This window comes from Nicotiana tabacum, chromosome 19 (assembly GCF_000715075.1).
Source record: "Nicotiana tabacum cultivar K326 chromosome 19, ASM71507v2, whole genome shotgun sequence".
NCBI classification, from domain to species: Eukaryota; Viridiplantae; Streptophyta; class Magnoliopsida; order Solanales; family Solanaceae; genus Nicotiana; species Nicotiana tabacum.
This window is the reverse complement of record NC_134098.1, coordinates 145,968,684-145,990,111: the sequence shown is the minus strand read 5'-3', so window position 1 is coordinate 145,990,111 and position 21,428 is coordinate 145,968,684. Positions and strand designations below refer to the sequence as shown.

Below are 21,428 nucleotides of genomic sequence, written 5' to 3'. Positions count from 1 at the left end.
TAAAATGAAATTTCTATAAGCATTGGCTTCGTCCAAGACACATATGAAATGTATCAAAAATTACATCAAAAAATAAAACTATTGGGGATGATTACCATTAAACAAACTGGCGTGCCCAACAGATTACAAAAATTCAAATGGTTAATTCAACACTCTTTGGACATAATTAACCTAACAAACTTTCTTCTATTTCAACAAATTTCTTTACAAGTATCTGACTTTCATATTAACTCCTTTTTTGAACCCATGATTTTACAAAGAATCACTTCCCAACCCCAAATAATTCTTGAGCTCATAAGGGAAACATGGATTTTTCTTCCATTTATCACCATGTAACTTGAAAATCTTGAGAACTCTATCTTTTGTTGATGAAGAGCCACTAATATGTAACAAAGTCACCAATTTTTTCACTGTTCCATACATCAACATATCCTCCAAAACCTTCTCTGTGGGGTTAGAATTGCAAATCAATGAAAGAATTTTCGCCCCAATTTTTGTGGCTACATTTGAAATATTCAACATTTTCTTGGATATGACTGCAATTCCTAACCCATGTTCTATGAATCCCATTCTTCCATCAGCACATTCACACAATAACTTGATCAAGTACATTATTTTCTCACAATTTGATTTGTTTGAATCTGGAAGTATTTCAATGAGTTTGCAAATAGCACCAGCCTCTATAGCTTTCAATCTTGATTTTTTCGATTTTTCGAGTATGTCTATCAACACTTGTAATGCACAAGAACTTGCCTTACTGCAGATTTCATCAGATAAAATCTCCAACAAGGATTTGAAGAATTCAATCCCTTGATCTTCAATCACAATATTCCAATTGCAATCAGCTTTTGTGATCCTTTGGAATATCGAAACGGTGCAAAATCTTGCTTCTGCACTTCCCCGTTGGAGCATTATGGCCATGGATTTCATGCACCCTGGTTGTAACAAAATCTTGATTGTCTCCTCTTCTTCTAATACAAATGGCAATTTGATCAAAAGACTAAGAGCCTCTTCACAAGCTCTAAACGTGACAAAATCCGAGCTTTCCATTAAAATTTGTTGAATGATCCTAACAAGAACCTCAACACCACCACATGTTTTGAAATCATCCTTCACATCATGATCACCTACGTCAACAATTGACTTGAGTTTCTTTAAAGAACTTACCTTAAAAGGGCTCGATTCAATCGTATTGAGCAACGAAACGAGCTCATCGTGTTTGTTGGAAAATGAAGAGGATGAATTTGATTGAGATTTCCCATTTTGCCAAGCAAGAATGAGTCTCTTGAGGGTGTGATTTGGAGTCATGTCAAAGCTGTGAATTGCTTGCATTGTAGCAGGACAAGTTTTTTTCTTGTAAGTATAGAACCATTTTTCTACATTTTTTCTCTCATATGTTACACCAGTGGATATTGTAACAGGATCTTTCATAAGCTCCATGGAAATGGGGCATCTAAAATGTTGAGGAAAATCCATAGACAGATGATTTAGATTTTCTTGATTATAAGCTGAAAGGAGAAGTGGGGTAGACATAATCCTAGGCTTTTTATATGAGTTGGTTATGTTATGTATTTATGAAGTAAGATTGAGATATGTGTGGAAGTCTAAAGAAGGAATAAATCAAAGTCAAAGAACTCTAATTTAATTGGTTGGCATTAGAAGTATGCAAGCTGTGTAACTGTTGACATCAAAGCAAAAAAGATGTGCCTCTTGGAAAGAGCTGAATTTATAACTTTGAATAGTCTATGTAGTTGAATACTCAAACTGCTCTTTTGTCATCACACCCCCTATTTTGGGTAAATATGAACTTGGACCCTAAAATATCTAACATGGAAGTTTATTTATCATAATTTTCTGAGGTTTAACTTATAATATAACTTAGAATGTAAAAGAACTTTACAAGTCAGTATAGTTTAACTTATTATAGTATATTATCTATCTTGTTTTTTATGTTACAAATTTCACTTATTAAGAGTATTTATTGATAGTTAATTTTTAAGTGAATTGATAGTGTGAAAATCTTTTATACCGTAGTGTATAAAGGTTTAAATTCATTTTCCTATAATCCTTCTGTAGTAAAAATGGTAAATTGGATGTTGCAAGCAAGTCACTCTGCATGACTTTGTGTAGTGCTTTTTTAATAATTTCGCCCATAGAAAAATTTATATTTGTAGAATTTGTCAATTCTATTAGAGATGCACCAAGATAAATATAAAATGTTCAATTAATTTTAATCATAGACGAAAAATTATTTTAAAAATTCTAAATATATAATTTTATTTATCCAATATAATGTTTCCCTGTGAAGGACGATTGCATTCATAAGTTAAGAAGTGAATAGCAATAGCTTTACGAAGAAATTACAAGTCCATTAATTCATATTTGATGTTCTTTCACCTAAGTCTAAATTAAGATATTTGGCTATACCTAGTGTATCTTTCAACAATAAAAAGGCTTTGGTTATCCTTGTTCATTTAATGGCATGAAGACGATAATATGGGTGTTCAATTGGAATACAAAGAGAATTAGAGAGGTGAAAATGACATTATACTTTCTTATAGAAGGTTTTCGCGAACCGAATTGGGAGTTGACTTTAAGTACAGTACAGGAACAGTTAAATAAAGATTAGATCTAAACTTGCGCAAGACATGCAATAGATAATTGTATTATTTTAATTAAGGGTTACAGTCCTATAAATAAAATAAACATACACAGCAATATAACTATATTTCTCTTCAAAATTTAGTTTGCTATAACACCGCCGAGGACTGCGATATCTTGACACGTTATTCCCTCTTTGCTTCTCCTTGGCTGTTGAGCTGCCCTCTCTGACTCTCTTTCCTTTCTCTCTCAAAAAAAAAAACACTATAAAAGATCATATAAAATTACTTACACAATCATGGCACAAGAAATGTAATTACACATAGCTTTGTAAGTGGTATGTATTTTTATGACTTAGTATAATTTGTCTTCGTACAGTTTTTAAATAGATAGTAGCATATTACAACGGCTAAATTTCGGAACTTTTTCTTGTATTTGTGGATGAGGATGTATATTCGCGATCACACAAACATTATTTAAATAATCTGTTCGTCTCAAATTATATATAGTTAAAAGGAAATAGGGAGAATAAAAAGTTTACACATAATGCATGGCATCGATACATTATGACACAATGATGAATGGGTGCAGTAATATTATGTACTCAATTAACTTAAAATCCTAAATTCGCGTAAAAGTGTTAATTGCGTCAAAGGAACAGAAAATAAATGGAAGATGCATAATATAAGTTCGAAGTACCAGGAAGTCCTTACAATTATTTTCTTTAATTAGTACATGGAAGGCAATAAGGAACAACAAATTTAAATCTCGGGTCTTAAATCATGTAGTACTGTTTTACTTAAGCATTTGAAGTCTAAAATTACGTCTAACTGATCTTTTTTTAAATTTTATATTGAGAGACTTTTGAGTACTGTGGAAAACAATTTTGAAAGCATTAAATAGCTGGACTTTTGTGAATAATGGGATGTAATGGCTAATATTATACTCATTGATAAAGTATATTTTTCTCGAATATTCAGTTATTGAAGCTGGAAAATACAAAACTTTGACCAATACTCTTCTATTATTTCAATATTTTAATAGACTAACACGAACCAACAATGGCCAGTTTCAACATAGTTGTTGAGTTCATCTTTCTCTGAAGAACTTTTAAGCTTCGGTACTCTCTTTTTTTCTTTTTCTTTTTTTTTCCCCCCTTTTTGTGGGGGTGGGGGCTAATAAAATCAGATGGTTTATCATAGAAGAATTAACTCAAATAGCCGTCCACCCAACCGCTTAAACTGAAAAGAATCGATGGAGGTATAATATATGCATAATTTATATATTATATATGTATAATTATGTATAACTCGGAAGGAGAAACGGTCATCCCAGTCAATCCAATTGGGATGCCCTGGACCTGACATGTAACTTGGAAAGAGTAACATGAAGCTCAGAATTGGGGTGTAGTCAATACTCCCAAATAAAAAGGAATTGATCTATGATCGATTTCGTAACAAATCAAATAAAGAGGAATTTCTATTTGTACCTCTTAAAAAAACTTATTATTTTGTGGAATGAACCATTTCCTTTCTTTTCGTGGAAAGAAATTATGTTCAAGTAAGCAAATATGTCATGTTCTAGGAGTTTATCTATCGCGTATAGAGTTTAAGGGCGTGGTGGCCTAACCATCGAGGTGAAGGGAACAATATATAGACAAGTAAATCCCTTATGGGTTCCAAGGTATTCCTTTAATTATTAAGAGTTAAGGGATTTTATCATTCAAAGGGAAGTAGACTACTCAAGAATTTTCTATTTTATTTGTTGGATTTGAATTTGAATAAAGAATTAATAGAAGACGAAATCACTGAAATCTTATTTCGTCTTCACTGGGAACTTGAGTAAGGAGTAGACCTTTTTATTTTGGGATTTTCTAGAGTTTGAAAACGAGAACTCCTTTCCTTATTTGGTGTACCTACTTGAGCCGGATGAAAGGAAACTTTCACGCCCGATATTGAAGGGGGGAAAATCCTACAGAATCCTATCCCAATTTTTCTTTTGCTAGACCCATAACTAATAGGCCCACTTTCTTACGATTACGAGGTTTATTTGAATATGAAATCCAATCTTGAAAATACAACATTCCACTTTTTTTTTACTACCCAGGATTTCAATATATTTTGCAATCGAGAAATCTCTACTGGCACAGGTGCTATCCAAGAACAATTAGCCGATCTAGATTTATGAATTATTATAGAGAATTCGTTGGTAGAATAAATGTGTAATCTAAATATATGGTTAAAAAAAGTAAACAATGAATATGACTGATTATTTATGTAAAGATCCCTTTATCATATTCATTGAAATGTTTTAAGCCCAAAACGCTTAATTTGGACTTTAATATAAGTTTTAGTTTTGACAATTAGGTTATTGTAAGCTAATGTCTATCCCATTTTATCCTTTTTGGTTTTCTATTAGTTGATTCAAGTGGTAATGTTAGCTTGACGAAATAATATTTGAAGGTATTGGCTGGAGGTCCTAATGTGAAGGCAACAAATATAAATCCAGCCGACGCTGCAAAGTATAACCAAAAATATTTGACGATCATTGTATAGAGTCATGATGACTTTAATTTTGTAATTGACACATATTTCTCATGTAGATTTAGTATTAATTTAGTTATTTTACATTTATAAAACGGTTCAAGCAAGTGTAATTGATGGCTATAACCTAGACTTCTTATTGTTAGATGTAATGTCGGGCATAAATCACTTCATATATTATGACTAGTAAGAGCTTGCCCGTGCTCTGCACGGGCCCAATATGATGATGCCCGTCAAATCATCCGCCTTAGAACTGATTTTAAAGGATCATTTCTTAACTATTTAATTGATAATATTTTTTGAAAGGTAAATCCTATTCAATAAAATAGTATCGAGGAGGTATTAAACAGTACAAAGATTCTCGTGTACATGATATACTCCTAACCCTGCAAGGAGGAAATCCATAAGTTCTGGGGTATCTATAAATATTAGAAGTTACATTCTTTTGCTCCAACAATACAATTTTTGAATGCATCTAAATTTTTGAAAATCTCCCAACTGTATTGAAAGTTTTGTTATTAAGGGAAGTACTGACAATATCTCTTCTTTTTTTAATTTCTTCTGTGCCACAAAAAAACTCAATATCTGCAAACATAGTAAAGATTGGAAATTTGATTCCCATCAAAGAAAGTACAATTTGGAGATGAAGCTACAAGTTGAAAGAAGAAAATGTAATTGAGTTAGTATTATTGAGAGGTGTCTTACTCCGCAAAGATAAAAATCACATGATAGTGAAATACTATTGTGTTTCAGAAATATAATGGAGTGTTCATGTTAGATGTAGAACAACATATAATTTCTTAACCCCCGGCCCATTAGAGGAGCTAGCTACAAAAGAGAAGCTCCCTTTATGTTGCTACATAAGTGACTTAGAAAAAGATAGAAGGCTCTTGTATTTTGTAGTGAAACTAAGAAATATTTTTTTTCAAAAGAAGAGTCTTTATTGTGAAAAGTACTATTATACGAACTATTTTTTGTTCGAAGTAACTATCTTTGTTGTGAAAAGTACTACATGAACTTTTCTTCAGCAAGGAATAATATTGTAAAAAATTTTAATTACCTTTTAGAGAGTCCCAATCGAGGGAGAAAACATAAAGAATCAGTTGCCTTCAAATTACCAACCTGTTACATGCAAGGGAACAGAACATCATCAAGTCTGTCTGTGCCAACCCACAATGACAAAACGATAAGTAGAACTGTCTCAGTAGAACTATACCTGATATTTTAGGCTTCTCAAAATTCTCAAACAATAAATCGGTGGATTAAGCACATCTGATCAACTGCTTGTCTGTTGAGAAGTAGCATGAACTTTGCATACTGGGGCGGAGCTACAGTAGTGGGTGCGGGTTCGGGCGAATCCATTGACTTTTTCCGGAACTCTATATTTATATTGAAATAATTATTAAATCTATATAAATATATACTGCCGAACCCAGTAACAAAAGGGGTCTTGGTTCAACAGTAATTGTTGTGGGTTCGCTGGGAAAGATGGAATTCGATTCCCCCTGGAAGCAGTGTTTTATTTTAAAATTTAAAACCCACACACTTAAATCCCTAGCTTCGCCTCTGTTTGCATGAGTATTCAAGTATGACCATCAAATACAATCAGGTTCCACAAGTATTAATGAGTCATCTCTTTAATATATCTTCACTATTATCATCAACACTTAACCACCAAAAATACATATTTTAGCAATGAAATAAGAGTTATTGCCTATAGAGATATTACCTTCCAACAGAAGATCATGGAGGTCATTCATTCTATAGATCAAACGGTAGACTTCGCATTTTAGGAGAAGCTATTGACAATTGACACGATACCACAAAATGAACATGAATTCATACATCACATAATATAAAGATTAATAATAATATTCTAACACTAATTATCCAAAAGGTAGATAAAACACATGAAATCGCATAACTCTGCGGTACAAATAAACTCTGAATTCAATTTACCACCAAGATGTTGTAGTTAAGCCCAGTGTTGTCAAAGGGGCACGCTTAAGCCCTGAAGCTCAAAAAAACTCACGGAGGGTGCTTCCCCTCGCTTAAGATGTGCTTTAGTGTATGTAAGGCACTAAGGCGTGAACACTCATATGCCCATGAATTCTATTCTGAATCGAACGGTACTAAACAACAAATATAATTGGCAAATAAGTGTATTAGTTATTAAGGAAAATACTATGAATGAACATTAAAACATAATGCATTTATAGCTACGAAATCTCAGCTACAAATCTAAATTTCGTGGCTAATACCTAACAATAGCCACAAAAATTAGAGTTGCGTGTGTTTTTACAAATTCGTAAAATTTCTTAGCCAAAAAAATTAAATTGACAAAGCTAATTCCTCATTTTTGCTATGGATACTAATTATCGTGTCAACAATGACTTAAATAGCTATAAATTTATTGCTACGGTATAATTTCATAGCTAATCATAAGTTTTTGTCGCGCATTAAAAGTTATTGTAGCAACAGTAATCTTTTAGTCACAATTAATTTTTTGAAACAAACTATTGTAGCTAAAATAAATATTTTTGCTTCAAGTTATAAAATATCGTGGCAATAGTTGATTTAAAAGCTATGATTATTTGTCATGAAGACATGATATAGCCACGGATCTTTTGATATGATAAAATTCCGTAGCTAACCATTAGTTTTTGCTACATGCTAAAACTTACTGTAGCAAAACTAATATTTAGTCACAATAAATTATTTAAAATAAAGGTTGTATCTGAATAAATAATTTTGCTTTAAGTTCTAAATAAACTATTGCTACATTTGGCTTAACAATTATTTGTCACAAATGATATAAACCACAGATTTATCACTATGATAAAATTTCGTAGCTATTTAAGTATTACCACGAATTGAAACGTACTGTAGCAATAGTAATATTTTACGACTATTAAATTAGTTGAAACACAATCCTCTAGTTAATGGATAATTTTGCTTCAAGTTAGAAAAAAATTCAAAATAGTTGGCTTAATAGTTACAATTTTTTATCAAGAAAAAAATGAATAGTAACAGATTCAAAATTTCAATAAACTTTTATAGTTGACTGTAATTATATAATCGTACATTTGAGGTTACCATTGCAATAATAATATTTTAACCATAATAAATTAGGTCAACATTTTTTAAAGATGAATATTTTTGCTTCGAGTATGAAAATCATGAAAAGACTTGGTCTAGAAATATTAATTAAAAAATTAATTAAATTTAAAAATAACAAAGATTAAAAAGGATGAAAAATAATCTTCAGTCTTAAAATTGAATCTAAACAGTATAAAAACGAGAAATAAAAAAAACGTATAGTAAAATAGCAACGATTCTAAAGTGAAAAACAAAATTTATTGTTGGTTTTTATGCTAACTAATAGCAATAAAATTAGAAATAGAACTTTCTGCCGCTAACATTATTATTCATATTAATTTTTCCTGTTAGTTAGATAAAATACTCCTATAGTATTAATCAATTTCAGATACATCCGTTGTATTTTAAATTTAAACTTATATCCCATATATTATTGAAATTCTACACTTATACCCTCTATGAGGTATATCTGTAACTAATTGTTTTAAAATATAATGTTAAATGACAAATTACAATTATAAATAATTTTTTATGTACTTATTTTTTATGATATTTTAAGAAGAGAAGAAATATTGTTTTTGAAAATATTTATTCATGTCATTGATTAGAAAATTAATAAATATTTTTTGAAATATGTATCTCTTGAAATTCTTAAATAGAAAATTAATACAAATTATTTATTTAGAAGACTAAAATTTTTGTGTATTTTGCATAATCGGTTTATCTCTAGAAGTTGTTACATATCATGATGTTATTCCTATTTTTTTAGAAATATTTAAATCCCCTATATAATAAAAATATTACACAAATGAAATTTCATCCAACTAAGTAAATTTAAAATAACTTTGAAGAAGATGAATAAATAAACAAACTAAAATAAAAATGAGATATTCGTATTATGAGTTTCGAAAGATATATGTTTCAAAATATATTTATTATATTCCTTCGTCAATTGGGTGAATACAAGTTTTCGACAAAAATATTTATTTTCTTTGTAAGTTTCATGATAGTAAATACATAAAAAGTTTATATTTATAATTTAATTTTTATTTTAATAAGTATGTTTTAATGTACTTAGTTATGGATATACCTCATAAGAGCTGTAATCGTAAGATTTTCATAAAATATAGTAAAGTTTATAAGTGTTTAGGTCCTGGGTTTGAGTCACGCTGGAGGAGAAGTGTGGAAACATTATAGATCCTCCTAATTTGCGAGGGATTTAAAAGAAAAAAAAATACCATTATTGTGTGCATGCCTAATTACAACATCAAATTTAAACAAATATAATTTTATACCAATTACATTGTACAACAAATTATTTATATTGTACACCGAATCAAAGAATTAAGAATTTAATATAATTAATATACAAGAAGGGGCCGTGTCTCTTTTACGACTATTATTCGATATTTTATAAACTTAAATAATTTCAATATTATTAGGTTTTATTTCAAAACGCTGATAATTTAATATGGTTGATAAAGGAGTTTATAAAAAAAATTAATTAGTATATCATTATTCATACTAAACAAAGTATTACTTGTGATTTTCAAATATAATTTAAATAAAAATTAACTTTTTGCTTGTATCTATTTACATTGATCGCTAATTGTATTCAATTTGAATATGCATAATTAATGGTCTAATGTTATTTTGATAACTTAATAATTACTATCATAAATCTAATTAAGCACTAATATTTTTTAAAATTAATATAATTGAAATAGGAGAATATAACAAACGAAGAATATCAAATAGTACGAAAGAAGCTTTAAAGAAAAAGGTAAATTAGAATACCTTCATTTTATTTAAATAGTTTATTGTTTCTATGTTACTTATTATAAATTAAGTATTTATAATATTATTCCTTTTGGTTTTTGGTAGTTTTTTTTATTACTTATATTCGTTAGCACTTACATTTTTTGCATTTAATGTATTACGTGTCTTATTAAAAATTAAAAGAAAGTAAAAATTTATAGTATAACAACAAGTAAAGAAACGACAAAGGCCCAAAGCAAAAATCCCTAAAACCTAAACTACACTCTGACCTCCTCTCTCTCCCGCCGCCACCTCCCTTTCCCCACTTTTCTATTTTATTCTTTAACCAAGGCTAAATTAAGACGATCGAGAATGACAAAGAAGAGCGAGAGAGAACCCAATCGCTTCTCTATTCTCGGACAGAAGAGGTAAGCTCATATCTCTATATTTTAGGGCTTGTAAATCTTTTTATATCTACTTCACTTGGATTTTTGGGTACAATTTTGCGGACTATTCCAGCAATTTAATAGATATTGTATCTTATTTTTGATAAGTAGTGATTGAGAATTTGAACAGAAGCAATATTACAAAATTCGGATGAAGATAATTTAAGTTGTTTAAAAAGTGTTCAAAATTTTCTTTTTTACTTCTTTTGTTGCTTTGTATATTTTCCTTTTGTTATCTATTAGAAATTCTTGTAAAATATTTATCAATACATGTTTTTTGTCTGCTTGAAATTCTATCAATATTTTTACTAATTGAGCTTTCAACTCAGTCGTACTTGTTAAAAATATATATGATCAATTATTTTTGTTTCGTGATGTTAAAAATATTTTTTCATTGACCGGTAGATTGGTGGAGTTAGAGCAATGACAAGTTAAGACCAAGATAAGGTGCAGTTAAAGACCCGAGGAGTGAAAGAAGAAGATGGTGTCGTAGAAAAATTGTGCATTGTGAATGCTTCGAAATTTACAATTATGTGTAACTTGAAACCTATTGTGGAATATAAATTTTTTTTATTCTTAGCTACGTTATTAAAAGCTTATGTGTAACTTTGAATTTGTTTTGGAATCTAAAATATTTGGAATTTTAGCTATTATGAAAATTATTTTGACTAGTTATTCTTGTAGCAAATTCTTTAATTTGTGGCAATAAAAGTTTGAATTCGTGGCTATATATATATATATATATATCACGTAACAAAAATATGGTTATACATTCTCACTTTTTGTAGCAAATGAAGAAATCTTTAGCTATAATTTTATATATTTCATGGCAAGAGAATGGATTCTTAGCTACCTAAATATTTGTGGCAAATACTTCAATTCATAGCTATGAATTTTTGAACTTGTAGCTGAGAAAAATACTATTGCCACGAAACTAAAATACAAAAATAGCCGCAAGATTTGAATTTTCGTGGCAAACAAATTAAGTCTTTTGCCACAGTAAAATACCTTGTAGCACAATACAAAAATTGCTATATAGTTTATTTGCCTTGGCAAAGGACTAAGATTATTTGCTATGAGTTATATATATTTCATAGCAAAAACGTATTATCAATATAGCTACAACGCAGAAAACATTCGTAGCAATAAGTATTAGTCCTTAGTCACGAATCATATAAAATCTGTAGCTAATTTTTAGCCACGCTACATTTTGCTACGGATGCTACGGAAAAAAATATTGTGGCTAAAGTGTTTAGCTACGGAAAATTTTATATTTAGTTACAATGTATTTTGTAGCTATATATGCAAAATGTTGTAGTGGAACTTGTTACTTAATTTTTTCCTAAATTACATATATATTTTTATTTTTTTCCTTTATTCCACCTTTTTTTTACTAAAACCCACACTTAAATTGCGCTTTGCGCTTAAAGCTCAGTACACATGGAACGCTTTTTAGAGCTTTTCGCCTTTGACAAAACTGCATAATTCTATAGTACAGAAAGTTCAACCATGATATTGTTGTAACTATTTACTACTCTATATATTGAGCATGATTTCTTAAATCTCCTTACAATTTTATACTATAACATCAACTAAACTTTAGTTCCAAGCTAGAAACTGATAGGTATATAAACATAAATGTATGGTGAAAAATATACCCACATCTAATAAACATGATTATACTAAAGAATGTGGAGTACAGCTTGAGAGTAGAAATAGGTATAAACGAATTTCTTGCTCAATAAGACTAACCAACAACATATGAGTTGGTTTGTGCTCTTATAGTAATCATGTTTTCCCTAAATGTCACCAAAGATCACATAGACACATAGAAAAGAACATAACAGAAGTTTACAATGAGTCAATGATATATGGTTTGGCAAGTTAGCAAATTTTCTTTTTCCTTCTTAACTTTCTTCTTTGGAGTATGGATCTGATGATTCAAGACATATTTCACATAACTTTGAAGAAAGGAATAGTTTGTTCACAGTTGCAAAATGCACATTTTGATGTTTACCATGGTTTATTGATGATGCATGATGATTCCTATCAATTGATAGTAGTTTTCCTGTTCATCGACTCAGCCAATGATTTTTTTCTCGATCAGGTAATTGGTTCAAGCTTGTCAATGTCTGTTGCAATGCATGAAATACATTGAAATAGTGAAGAGTTCAAGAACCAAATAGTGTCTCGCAAAAGATTTCCTTATCAAACACCTTAGATGCATCACTCTGCAACTGTATAGTAATAGTAAGAGACATTTATAGGAATCACATAGTATTACACAAAACTCAAAGAGAGAGAACAAAACTGGAGAACAGAAGCATCTCACTGCTTCAGATCCACTTTTTTAAGAACGAAGAAATCAAATCTAAAGAAAATCAGAAAAACAAACTTTTTGAATTCACCTTCAATAGGCAACTTCAAATAATAAAATTTGCACACAAAAACACTGTTACACAACCAAAATTAGAAACAAAAAACACGCACCTAAGTATTTATTTCCAAACATGCATATGAAAATTAGATAGAACTTCTGACATGTACGTAGATCTAGCAAGAAATTATTCAAAAGAATGTAAAAACAAACACAACAGAGGCTAGAAGATTTTTATCCAGCAAGTGATAAAATTAGAAAGAGACAGAATCCATGAAATTAAAAAAAACAAAAATAGGAGAAAACTCAAACCTATTGAAGTAGCTAAGCAAGAGGAAAATTGCAGAGAGCGAAAAATCTAAGATATGAAGAAAATCAAATCGGATCTATCAAAATCAAATCACCAAGAAATGGGTGAAACAAAGAAAGAAGGAGAATGAAGTAGAATCTACCAAAAATCACAAGGACAATAGAGTTAACGCCACAAGCAACCACAAACCAATCTATCAAACAATTTCACAATTTAAAAGATTGAAGAACAAAAAAAGAGTAGAAGAAAGCTGAGATACTCACAAGGGGTGTTCATGAAAACTAGAAAAATCGAGCCAAACCGATTTAGGTTTGGTTTGTTTTTTATTTTAAATTTTAAAAATCGATCAAATTTGGTTTAATTTTGGTTTTAATAAAAAAATAATCAAAAAAAATCCGAACCAAACCGACTATAAAAGTAGCTATTTAAATTTATTATTATACCTATATATATATATGTATATTTTTATATAAAGTTTCTAAAATTTTATGGTACATATTAGTCATTTGTATTTTTAGTCTAGTTCTTTACTATTATAATAATCTAATTCTTTGCCTTCTAGTTTGATTGATAGTTTTCTTTTGCTAAGTACAATAATTTATTTCATGTTAAAAATAATCAATTTTTAATTGAGTACTTAAATTATTCATCACTATTTGAGTCAATTATCATCAATATATCTTGGTAAATGATAAATTTCTCAAAAAGCAATTAGTTTGATAGTGTTACGTTAAAAATATAATCGCCGAAATATGCGTTTGGTAATATATGTCTCATATTTTTAAAAAAATCGATAAATAACCGAAAAAATTAAAAAACCGATAAAAACCGAATCGATAAAAAATTAATTTAATTGATTTAAAATAATTTTAATATTTAAAAAAATAACTTACTTGATTTAATTTTTTTTAAAAAAAAAATAGACCCAAACCGTACCATAAATATCGCTCACAAACAGAGATGGCTCACAAATAGAGATGGTCTTCTAAATGAGAGAGAAATTGTGAGTTGTGAAGTACTACTATACACTATAGTTGAATGTAAGTGCAGTACACGTGGTTTGGTCAAATTAATAGTAGCACACGTGTCCTTATGAGAAGGTATGAAGAATTACACATAGACTATATTTGAATGCAAGTGCAGTATACGTGGTTTGGTCAAATTAATAGTAGCACATGTGTCCCTATGAGAAGGTATGAAGAATTATCAATTTACCCTTAGATTTTTTGAAATCCCAGTGTTCGTCCCAATGTTCGTACACCATAAGTGCGGCTTCTAAATTAGTTAAAATGTGAGCTTGGCATTGTGTAAGTCTTGTTCTGAACCTATGAGTCCGTGATTGCAGAATCAATTAAGTCGTACTACCTCTGTTCAAATTTATGAATCTATTTTTTTGTCCGTTTCAAAAAAAATAATTATTTTATAAATTTAAAAATAATTTAGCTTAAACTTCTAATACTAGTATTCTTAATGAGAAATTTTTATAACCATATAAATACTTTGAGCCTCTTTTTAATTTGTTTAGGATCACAAATTCAAAAAAAATTTATTTTTTCTTAAATTATGTGTCCGGTCAAATAGGTTCACATAAATTAGAAAGAATAGAGTAATATTTAATTTTCTATATACATACGGCTGGGTTCTCTCTCCATTCCTCGTGAACTTTAGAAATCACCTCATTGATAGAGTCATATAATGATGGATCGAGATAAAAATGAGCAGAAGACGACCTATTCAACCTCCGTTGGAGCATTTTCACACTAGTTTATGGTGTTCTTGATTTATACATTGACGTTGGATTTGTTTTAAATTAACCTAGATCCCATACCCTCCTAATCTGTTCGATACTAAGGATGCGAAGAGAACGGTAAAAAAGAGTGCCAAACCTTCCTTCCCTTGTTTGATTTAAGGAAGAAAAGTGTAAGAGATATACAATTTTCTTTTACCTCGCTATCTTCTCTCATATTGTTTACTTTCTCTTCTCCTTTTGTTTTTATTTATTGTACGGTATATTTAAACCATGTAGCTCTGCCCAGTGGCTCTTTGGTCCCCAAGAATTCGCAGAACAACATCTCACCTATTCTAGAAATTACTCCATAATGTATAATAAGATGAGTTAAAAGAAAAATATTTACATTGCAAAGCTCATTTGACATCTGAAAGAGGTTTGACATGAATAACTTCTTTTAAAATTGACAATTTGCCCTTTATTTAGAGGCGTTCTAGTAAGATTTGTAATTTGAGTACTCTTGCGCTTTGCAGAAATATAAGGCGCCATTTTAGGAGTACTCCCTTTCTTTGTTCCATTATAGTTGGTTTGAGTTTTGAACAAAACTCAAACTAACTATATAAATCCCACTACATGCCTTGGCTTATGGAGTTGTCCGGCTGGCATTACTCAGGCCTAGCTTGCTATCCAAACAATTTTTTGAATTACATAAATATGTTTGAATTCATTTGACATATAGACACTTCTAATGTAGCATTAAAAGTGGCATTAAGGTGGTAGGTTCAAATTCTAAGCGTAGCTATTGTTTTTTTCCCATCATTATCCAAAATTATTTTTCTTTCTTTGGTTACGTAAAAGTCATTCAACTTTATGTTCATTATCCAAAAGTCATTTTTCTTTCTTTTGTTACACAAAAATTATTTTATTATGCTCTAGTTATCACAGTAATCACTTTGACCAGATTTTACAAACATTTCACCTGAAAAATCTATTATGTTATAAATCCTCTCATTTATGTAATACCTTCTATATAATATACTTTTGCCCAAATATTTTACGTATAATTAAAATAACTTAATATTATTTTATTTATTATTTTTATAAATATTCGTACATTTAATTTTTTTCGTACCTAAAGCAGGGAAGGGCCGCCCCGGCTAATTAGTCGATTTTAACAATAGAGTTTGTTTTATGACGAACAATCGAAAGGAACAGTAGAAGTTAGAACTACTAGTAATTTAGTTAGATAAATAATGTTTTATACAGTGATAATGACGTTAAAAAGAGACTAAGAGAAAAATGGTTTACCTTTTTCATTTTTTACCCTTTTCTCATATATCAGAAAACAATTAATCAGAAAAGCTTTACTACATAAATCAAGTAAAAGCCCTAACGGAAATAACCTGGTGGCCTGGTGCGACACAGAAGTAACAACTTGCATGTGAATTGTGAAATCATCTTGTATACTGTCAAAACCGTTTTCAACCTTATTACGAACTGGTCGAAATGGTAATGCATTGGATCGAAGAGAGTCTTCATAATATCAGGTTGAGGTTCGAAGTCAGGTCATCAAGCTTCGAGCCCTAGGGACCGATCAATGTCGAGCTCGATATCTTATCGAGCTCGAATCCAAATCAAACTATGATGCGAAGTGAAGTTATCGAGCTTATGAGGCAGAGACCGACCAACACTGATCCCAAATCAATACAAGGCTCCGAATCAGAATCGAACTCGAGTCAAGATCGAGAGCTCGAGTCGATATCGAGCTCGAGTCAATATCGAGCTTATAGACAAGAGTCGTTTTTGAGCGGTATAGAATACCGATAAATTGGTCAAAAAGTGCGCGTAAGTTTGTCAAAAATATCGATATTAAAAAAAAAAATCAAATCGAAATTTCAAGTTCCCGTATATATAACTTATAATAGACAATCAAACATGTTTTCTTGGTCAGATCTAAAAGGAATTTTTTTTTATCTGGATTTGAAAAGAGAAGCAATTATATTCATGTTTTAGTGGAAAAAAGTTACTACTTAAATACAACTAAAAAGTACGTAATAAATAATATTAGCCCTTTATCCACCAAATATTTGGTCGGTGACCTATACAGTGACGAATCCAATTTTCTAGCAAGGGTGATCCCATTTATTATATTTGACTCAAAATTAAACATATTTATGTCTACTAGTTTTAGTGTACGTGCGTTGCACGTGTACATCGCGTCAATTATTATAAAACGTGTAAAAAAGAATAAATTATTGAAAAATAACAATTGATGTTAAAATAAATGCGATATTTGTTCAAATGCTTACAATAAATGTTATTGCATTAATACAATAATTGAATTCAATATTTTCAAAATATATAAAGATGATGAATTTAGTTGAATTAGTTATATAGTATTTGGAGTTTTGGGATTTATTAATTATTATATAGATATATGTTATGTTGTTATATCACACGCAACATCTCTTTTATTAATGTTATATTCATAATATCATAATAAAATAAAATAAAATAAAATAATAAATTAATTATTACCTAATTAATTATTAATTTGGGACAAACAGGTATTTTCAATGCAAATAATTAAGCACACCGTTTTCAGTTGGTATAAATAAAGTATAAAAACTTTATGATAATCATCGTGTAAGGAATAAATTAGTTTTCTATTTTATTGGACAATACAAAAATAAAATCTAATTTTAATTTATCAAGATTCTAATATAAATATTTTATGTAAATAAATGAGGTTAAGTTACTTTATAACAAAAGATATTAAAAGTCTAAAAAAATGTTCTGCTCTTTTCTTTTTTTCCTTTCTTGGGTTTAGTCTAACATTAATTTTTTTAATTTAAATATTTATATGTATGTTTTTAGCATGTGAAATTTGTTCTTTATAACTTAAATACATAAAACTCTTATTTGTTCATTTAAAGGTCATCAAAATTATATATACAATAAGTGAACCTCTTCTTATGTAAAAATATTGACCAGATTCTTATTGGTCTAAGTCTAAATTCCTTCTATACATATTCATCGAAGACCAAATAAAAGCTAACATTACGTTAAACTCATTCTGAATAATCTCTGCCATTGGTAATTTTGCAATTTTAAAATCATGTTCGCTAAGACAATTTTTCAAATTTTTAGTTATTTCAAAGTTCCAAGTATATTAATTTATTTAAAGTTTAAATATCATTTATAGTTATAATTTTACATAGTATGGATATAGATTAATTTATTTTTAAAATTAACATTAACAATAATTCTAACTTCTAGAAATTTATACCTAAAGTTAAATCAAAACTCTTTAAAAATAAAAGGAAAAAAATAACATGCATTGGTGATGTCTTTTAGGTAATCAATTATTGAAAGTATTTGTAAAAGAAAAAGTTACTAAGAATTATATACATCAGAGGCTAAGGATACACATTAAACTTCAAAAGCATGCTTAAAGTCCGCAAGGATATAATGTTGGTTTAAGGAAAGAATTGAAGTAAAGTAAATTTTAATTGAATTTGAAGTCCCAAATATTAGGAACTTCTATGTAGTTTAAATAAGAATTTTTTTTAAAAAAAATTTAGTTGATTATTAACTCCTAAATATTAGAAAAATAATTAAATGATTGTTTTATCTAGTATAAAATCTATTTTTAAAGGGTAAAAAAGACGAACAATATTTCACTAAGGACCTTCATGCTTTTAATATAGTATAGATATAGATTATGCGCGTTGTGTGTGTTCTCTTATGATTGAATATTTAAAAATTTAACATACATATTATTTAAAATATGTTCGAATGTAAAATAAATTTTTAAAATTATAAGTTTCTAAAACGATGAATGCTTAATAAAGGAACCTTATGTAACATTTTTCTTTTCATTCCTACAATCAAACGGTAGAATACAAGTCCGTTTAGGCTTTTAAATTAGAAGCCTATAAGGACTTATATTCTACCGTTTGATTGTGGGAAAGAAGAGGAAATTGTTCAAAGTTTCCTTTTTTTTTTCTTTTTCTGTTTGATAAGTAGCAAAGTTTTTGAAATATCCTTACATAAAATAGACAGTTTCCTTCATACGCAGTTTTGAAGGATTTGTAGTTAAACTTAAATTCTAAAATATAAGTTTAGTCCTAAATATTAGAATATGATTTTTTTTATTTAGGTGCAAAGATCTAGAAAAGTCAAAGTGGTGTATTTATAATAAATACCAAAATTCGCATCACATAATAAAGTTAAAAAATAAATAAAGAAAATAATAAAATTTTAAAGATTAATTGTTATTACAAATCCAACATAAGTGCGGTTACAAAAAGTAAAAAGTTGATCACTACAAAAAAACAGTGAGTTTGCGGAGGTTGAATTGCGGTAGTTATTATAACTTCCGCAATTTATATTAACTTGCGGGGTTTATACAACCCTCACAAATATATTATATTTGGGGCGATCAATAACCTCTGCCAACCTTAAAAAAAAAAAAAAAAAAAAAAAAGAAAAAAAAAGCGCACTAACCCCAATTTTTCCCTCTTTTTTTCCCAAATCCCTCCCTCACTTCCATTTGGACCGTAGGGCTTTTTAGCTTTCAAAGTTGAGGAATAGCTTTCCCAACTTGGGTTCACGCTTGGACCGTCACTAATGTAAATTTTTGCTTTCTTCCCCATTCTATGAAAGAGATTTACAACGCTGAGTTTGATTGTGGGTTCAGATCTATAGTAATTCCTCTTCCCCATTCTTTGATTTTGCTTTTCTGTGTTTCTTTCTTCTTGCATGTGGGTTTTAGGTTTATTTCCTCCGTTAATTTGTGTTTTACCTTAACTGATTTTTCCTCTAATTTGTGGCTTTTCAGTTTTCGATTTTCTACTGAGAGTAACAAATTTTTTTGTTGAATCGGTGTATTTTGAAGAAGGATAGAACACTCTCTTTTAAATTAGAGATGTAAGTCTTCTTTCTCCTTCTGCATTAGGTATTTTAGGTTGTAAAATTTAGCTTTTTCGGTATTTTTGTAAGTTAATTTCTGCTATTTTGGGTCTACTTAATTGAAATATTTCCTCTTGCATGTGTGTTTTAGAACTCTTGAGGACCTTCAGAGAAGACGCAATTGTCACTAGCTACTATTCCTCTTTCTGCTCTACATGGTGTTTGAATCAATCTCATGGTACAAACAGATTTTTAGTTTTCTTCGTAGTGTTGAATATTATTTTCTTTCTTTCTAGGTTTGTAATACAAAATGCGCAGAAAATAGATTAGGTTGCATGAACATCAATTCTGCTTTCTTTCAAAAGGCTAATGAATCAATAACATATTTTCTATTTTATTTGTCAAGTGATGAGGAATATATTAGACTGATATTATCAGTTTATAGGATTTGGTTAACAAGTAATTACGTATGTATTGTAATTATTTTAGTTGTGATCGTTCATAACATTATTAACATATATCACATTTGCAGTTTCCTACAGTATGTTTCTTTGGCAATTTGACTTCATCTTCATGCCTTCTCTTCCGTGGAAGAAATTCTTCCACAGAAAATACTAACAAATGTATGTAAATTGCGGGTTTATTTGGAAAATATATGTAAATTGCGGGTTTTAGTTCTTTTTTATCCTGGAATTGCCTGGAGTTTGACACTCCCCTGAATTATGCTTCACAACATTGTTAAGATATTTTTTGTTGGCTTTTTGGAAATTTGGATGTTTACTGTGGAGAGCATTGCCATTTTTTGGGCTATATTATGGCATCATTGATAATTACAAGTTATTAGCAACTTAGCAGAAATGTGTAATGTGGTGCAAGTAGAATGTGTCTGGCTGAATCTAGCATTTTGCATTATCTTTCTAATGGAAGGATGTGAGATAATCTTTTTCCTGTATTTGGTAACAGACCTTTAGAATAGGCAATATCTGAACAAAATGTTAATCATAGGGGTTAGTCTTTCTAATACCGGTTTCCCTCACAATGTTGTATTTGATGAAGATGAAATCCTAGCTGGTGTTGATGTAAGTAAGATTTCCATGCCTGAAGAGGAATATCTGAATGGACCAGGGGAGACTTACTCTATCACTTTGAGTGAGAAAGGAACTTACAGTTTCTACTGTGCACCTCACCAGGGAGCTGGAATGGTTGGCAAAGTTACTGTTAACTAATTTCTCACTTCTGTATCATGTAAAACTTGATTTGAATTCGCATCATTTCACCATTTTCGTTTCAATATTGTCCTTCTTTTTTAGGTAAGGAGAACTCAGAAGAGTTACAATACCCTCTCCCAACTTGTATGGAATTTTCCATTCAAGTACATAATAACAGTTTGTGATATAAACAGGAAATGTATTCTCAGAAATGAAAAAACTTAAGAATAAAATTGTCATTCTTTCACATTGGAAATATAGAATAGACACAGATCAGATTATACAGCAAATGGACGAAAATTTTCACTCTACATATTTATTTTTAGTTCTGCTTTTGAACCAATTGACAAAGCACTTTTTTGTAATACCAAGAACTGAATTTTTTCCATTTGTTCTCATGCTTATTTAAGAATAAGAAGTTATTTTTATTTGGCTTTAATGGA

At 29.5% G+C, this 21,428-nt stretch overlaps 1 protein-coding gene and 2 long non-coding RNA genes across 3 annotated transcripts; 2 read left to right on the top strand and 1 right to left on the bottom strand.

Annotated features, from left to right (window-relative positions):
• On the bottom strand, positions 1–1,662 carry LOC142161673 (E3 ubiquitin-protein ligase PUB23-like). The gene has a single exon (XM_075239798.1). The coding sequence runs from the start codon at positions 1,531–1,533 to the stop codon at positions 253–255; it is 1,281 nt and encodes a 426-aa protein (XP_075095899.1). The 5' UTR covers positions 1,534–1,662; the 3' UTR covers positions 1–252.
• An 8,598-nt stretch (positions 1,663–10,260) lies between these two features.
• Positions 10,261–11,120, top strand: LOC142173887 (uncharacterized). The gene is made up of 2 exons (XR_012703247.1): positions 10,261–10,429; positions 10,853–11,120. It is a non-coding gene; the product is annotated as an uncharacterized LOC142173887 (long non-coding RNA).
• An 8,250-nt stretch (positions 11,121–19,370) lies between these two features.
• LOC107794302 (uncharacterized) lies at positions 19,371–21,068 on the top strand. The gene is made up of 4 exons (XR_001649904.2): positions 19,371–19,572; positions 19,707–19,795; positions 19,929–20,015; positions 20,834–21,068. It is a non-coding gene; the product is annotated as an uncharacterized LOC107794302 (long non-coding RNA).
• The last annotated feature ends 360 nt before the right edge of the window (positions 21,069–21,428 follow it).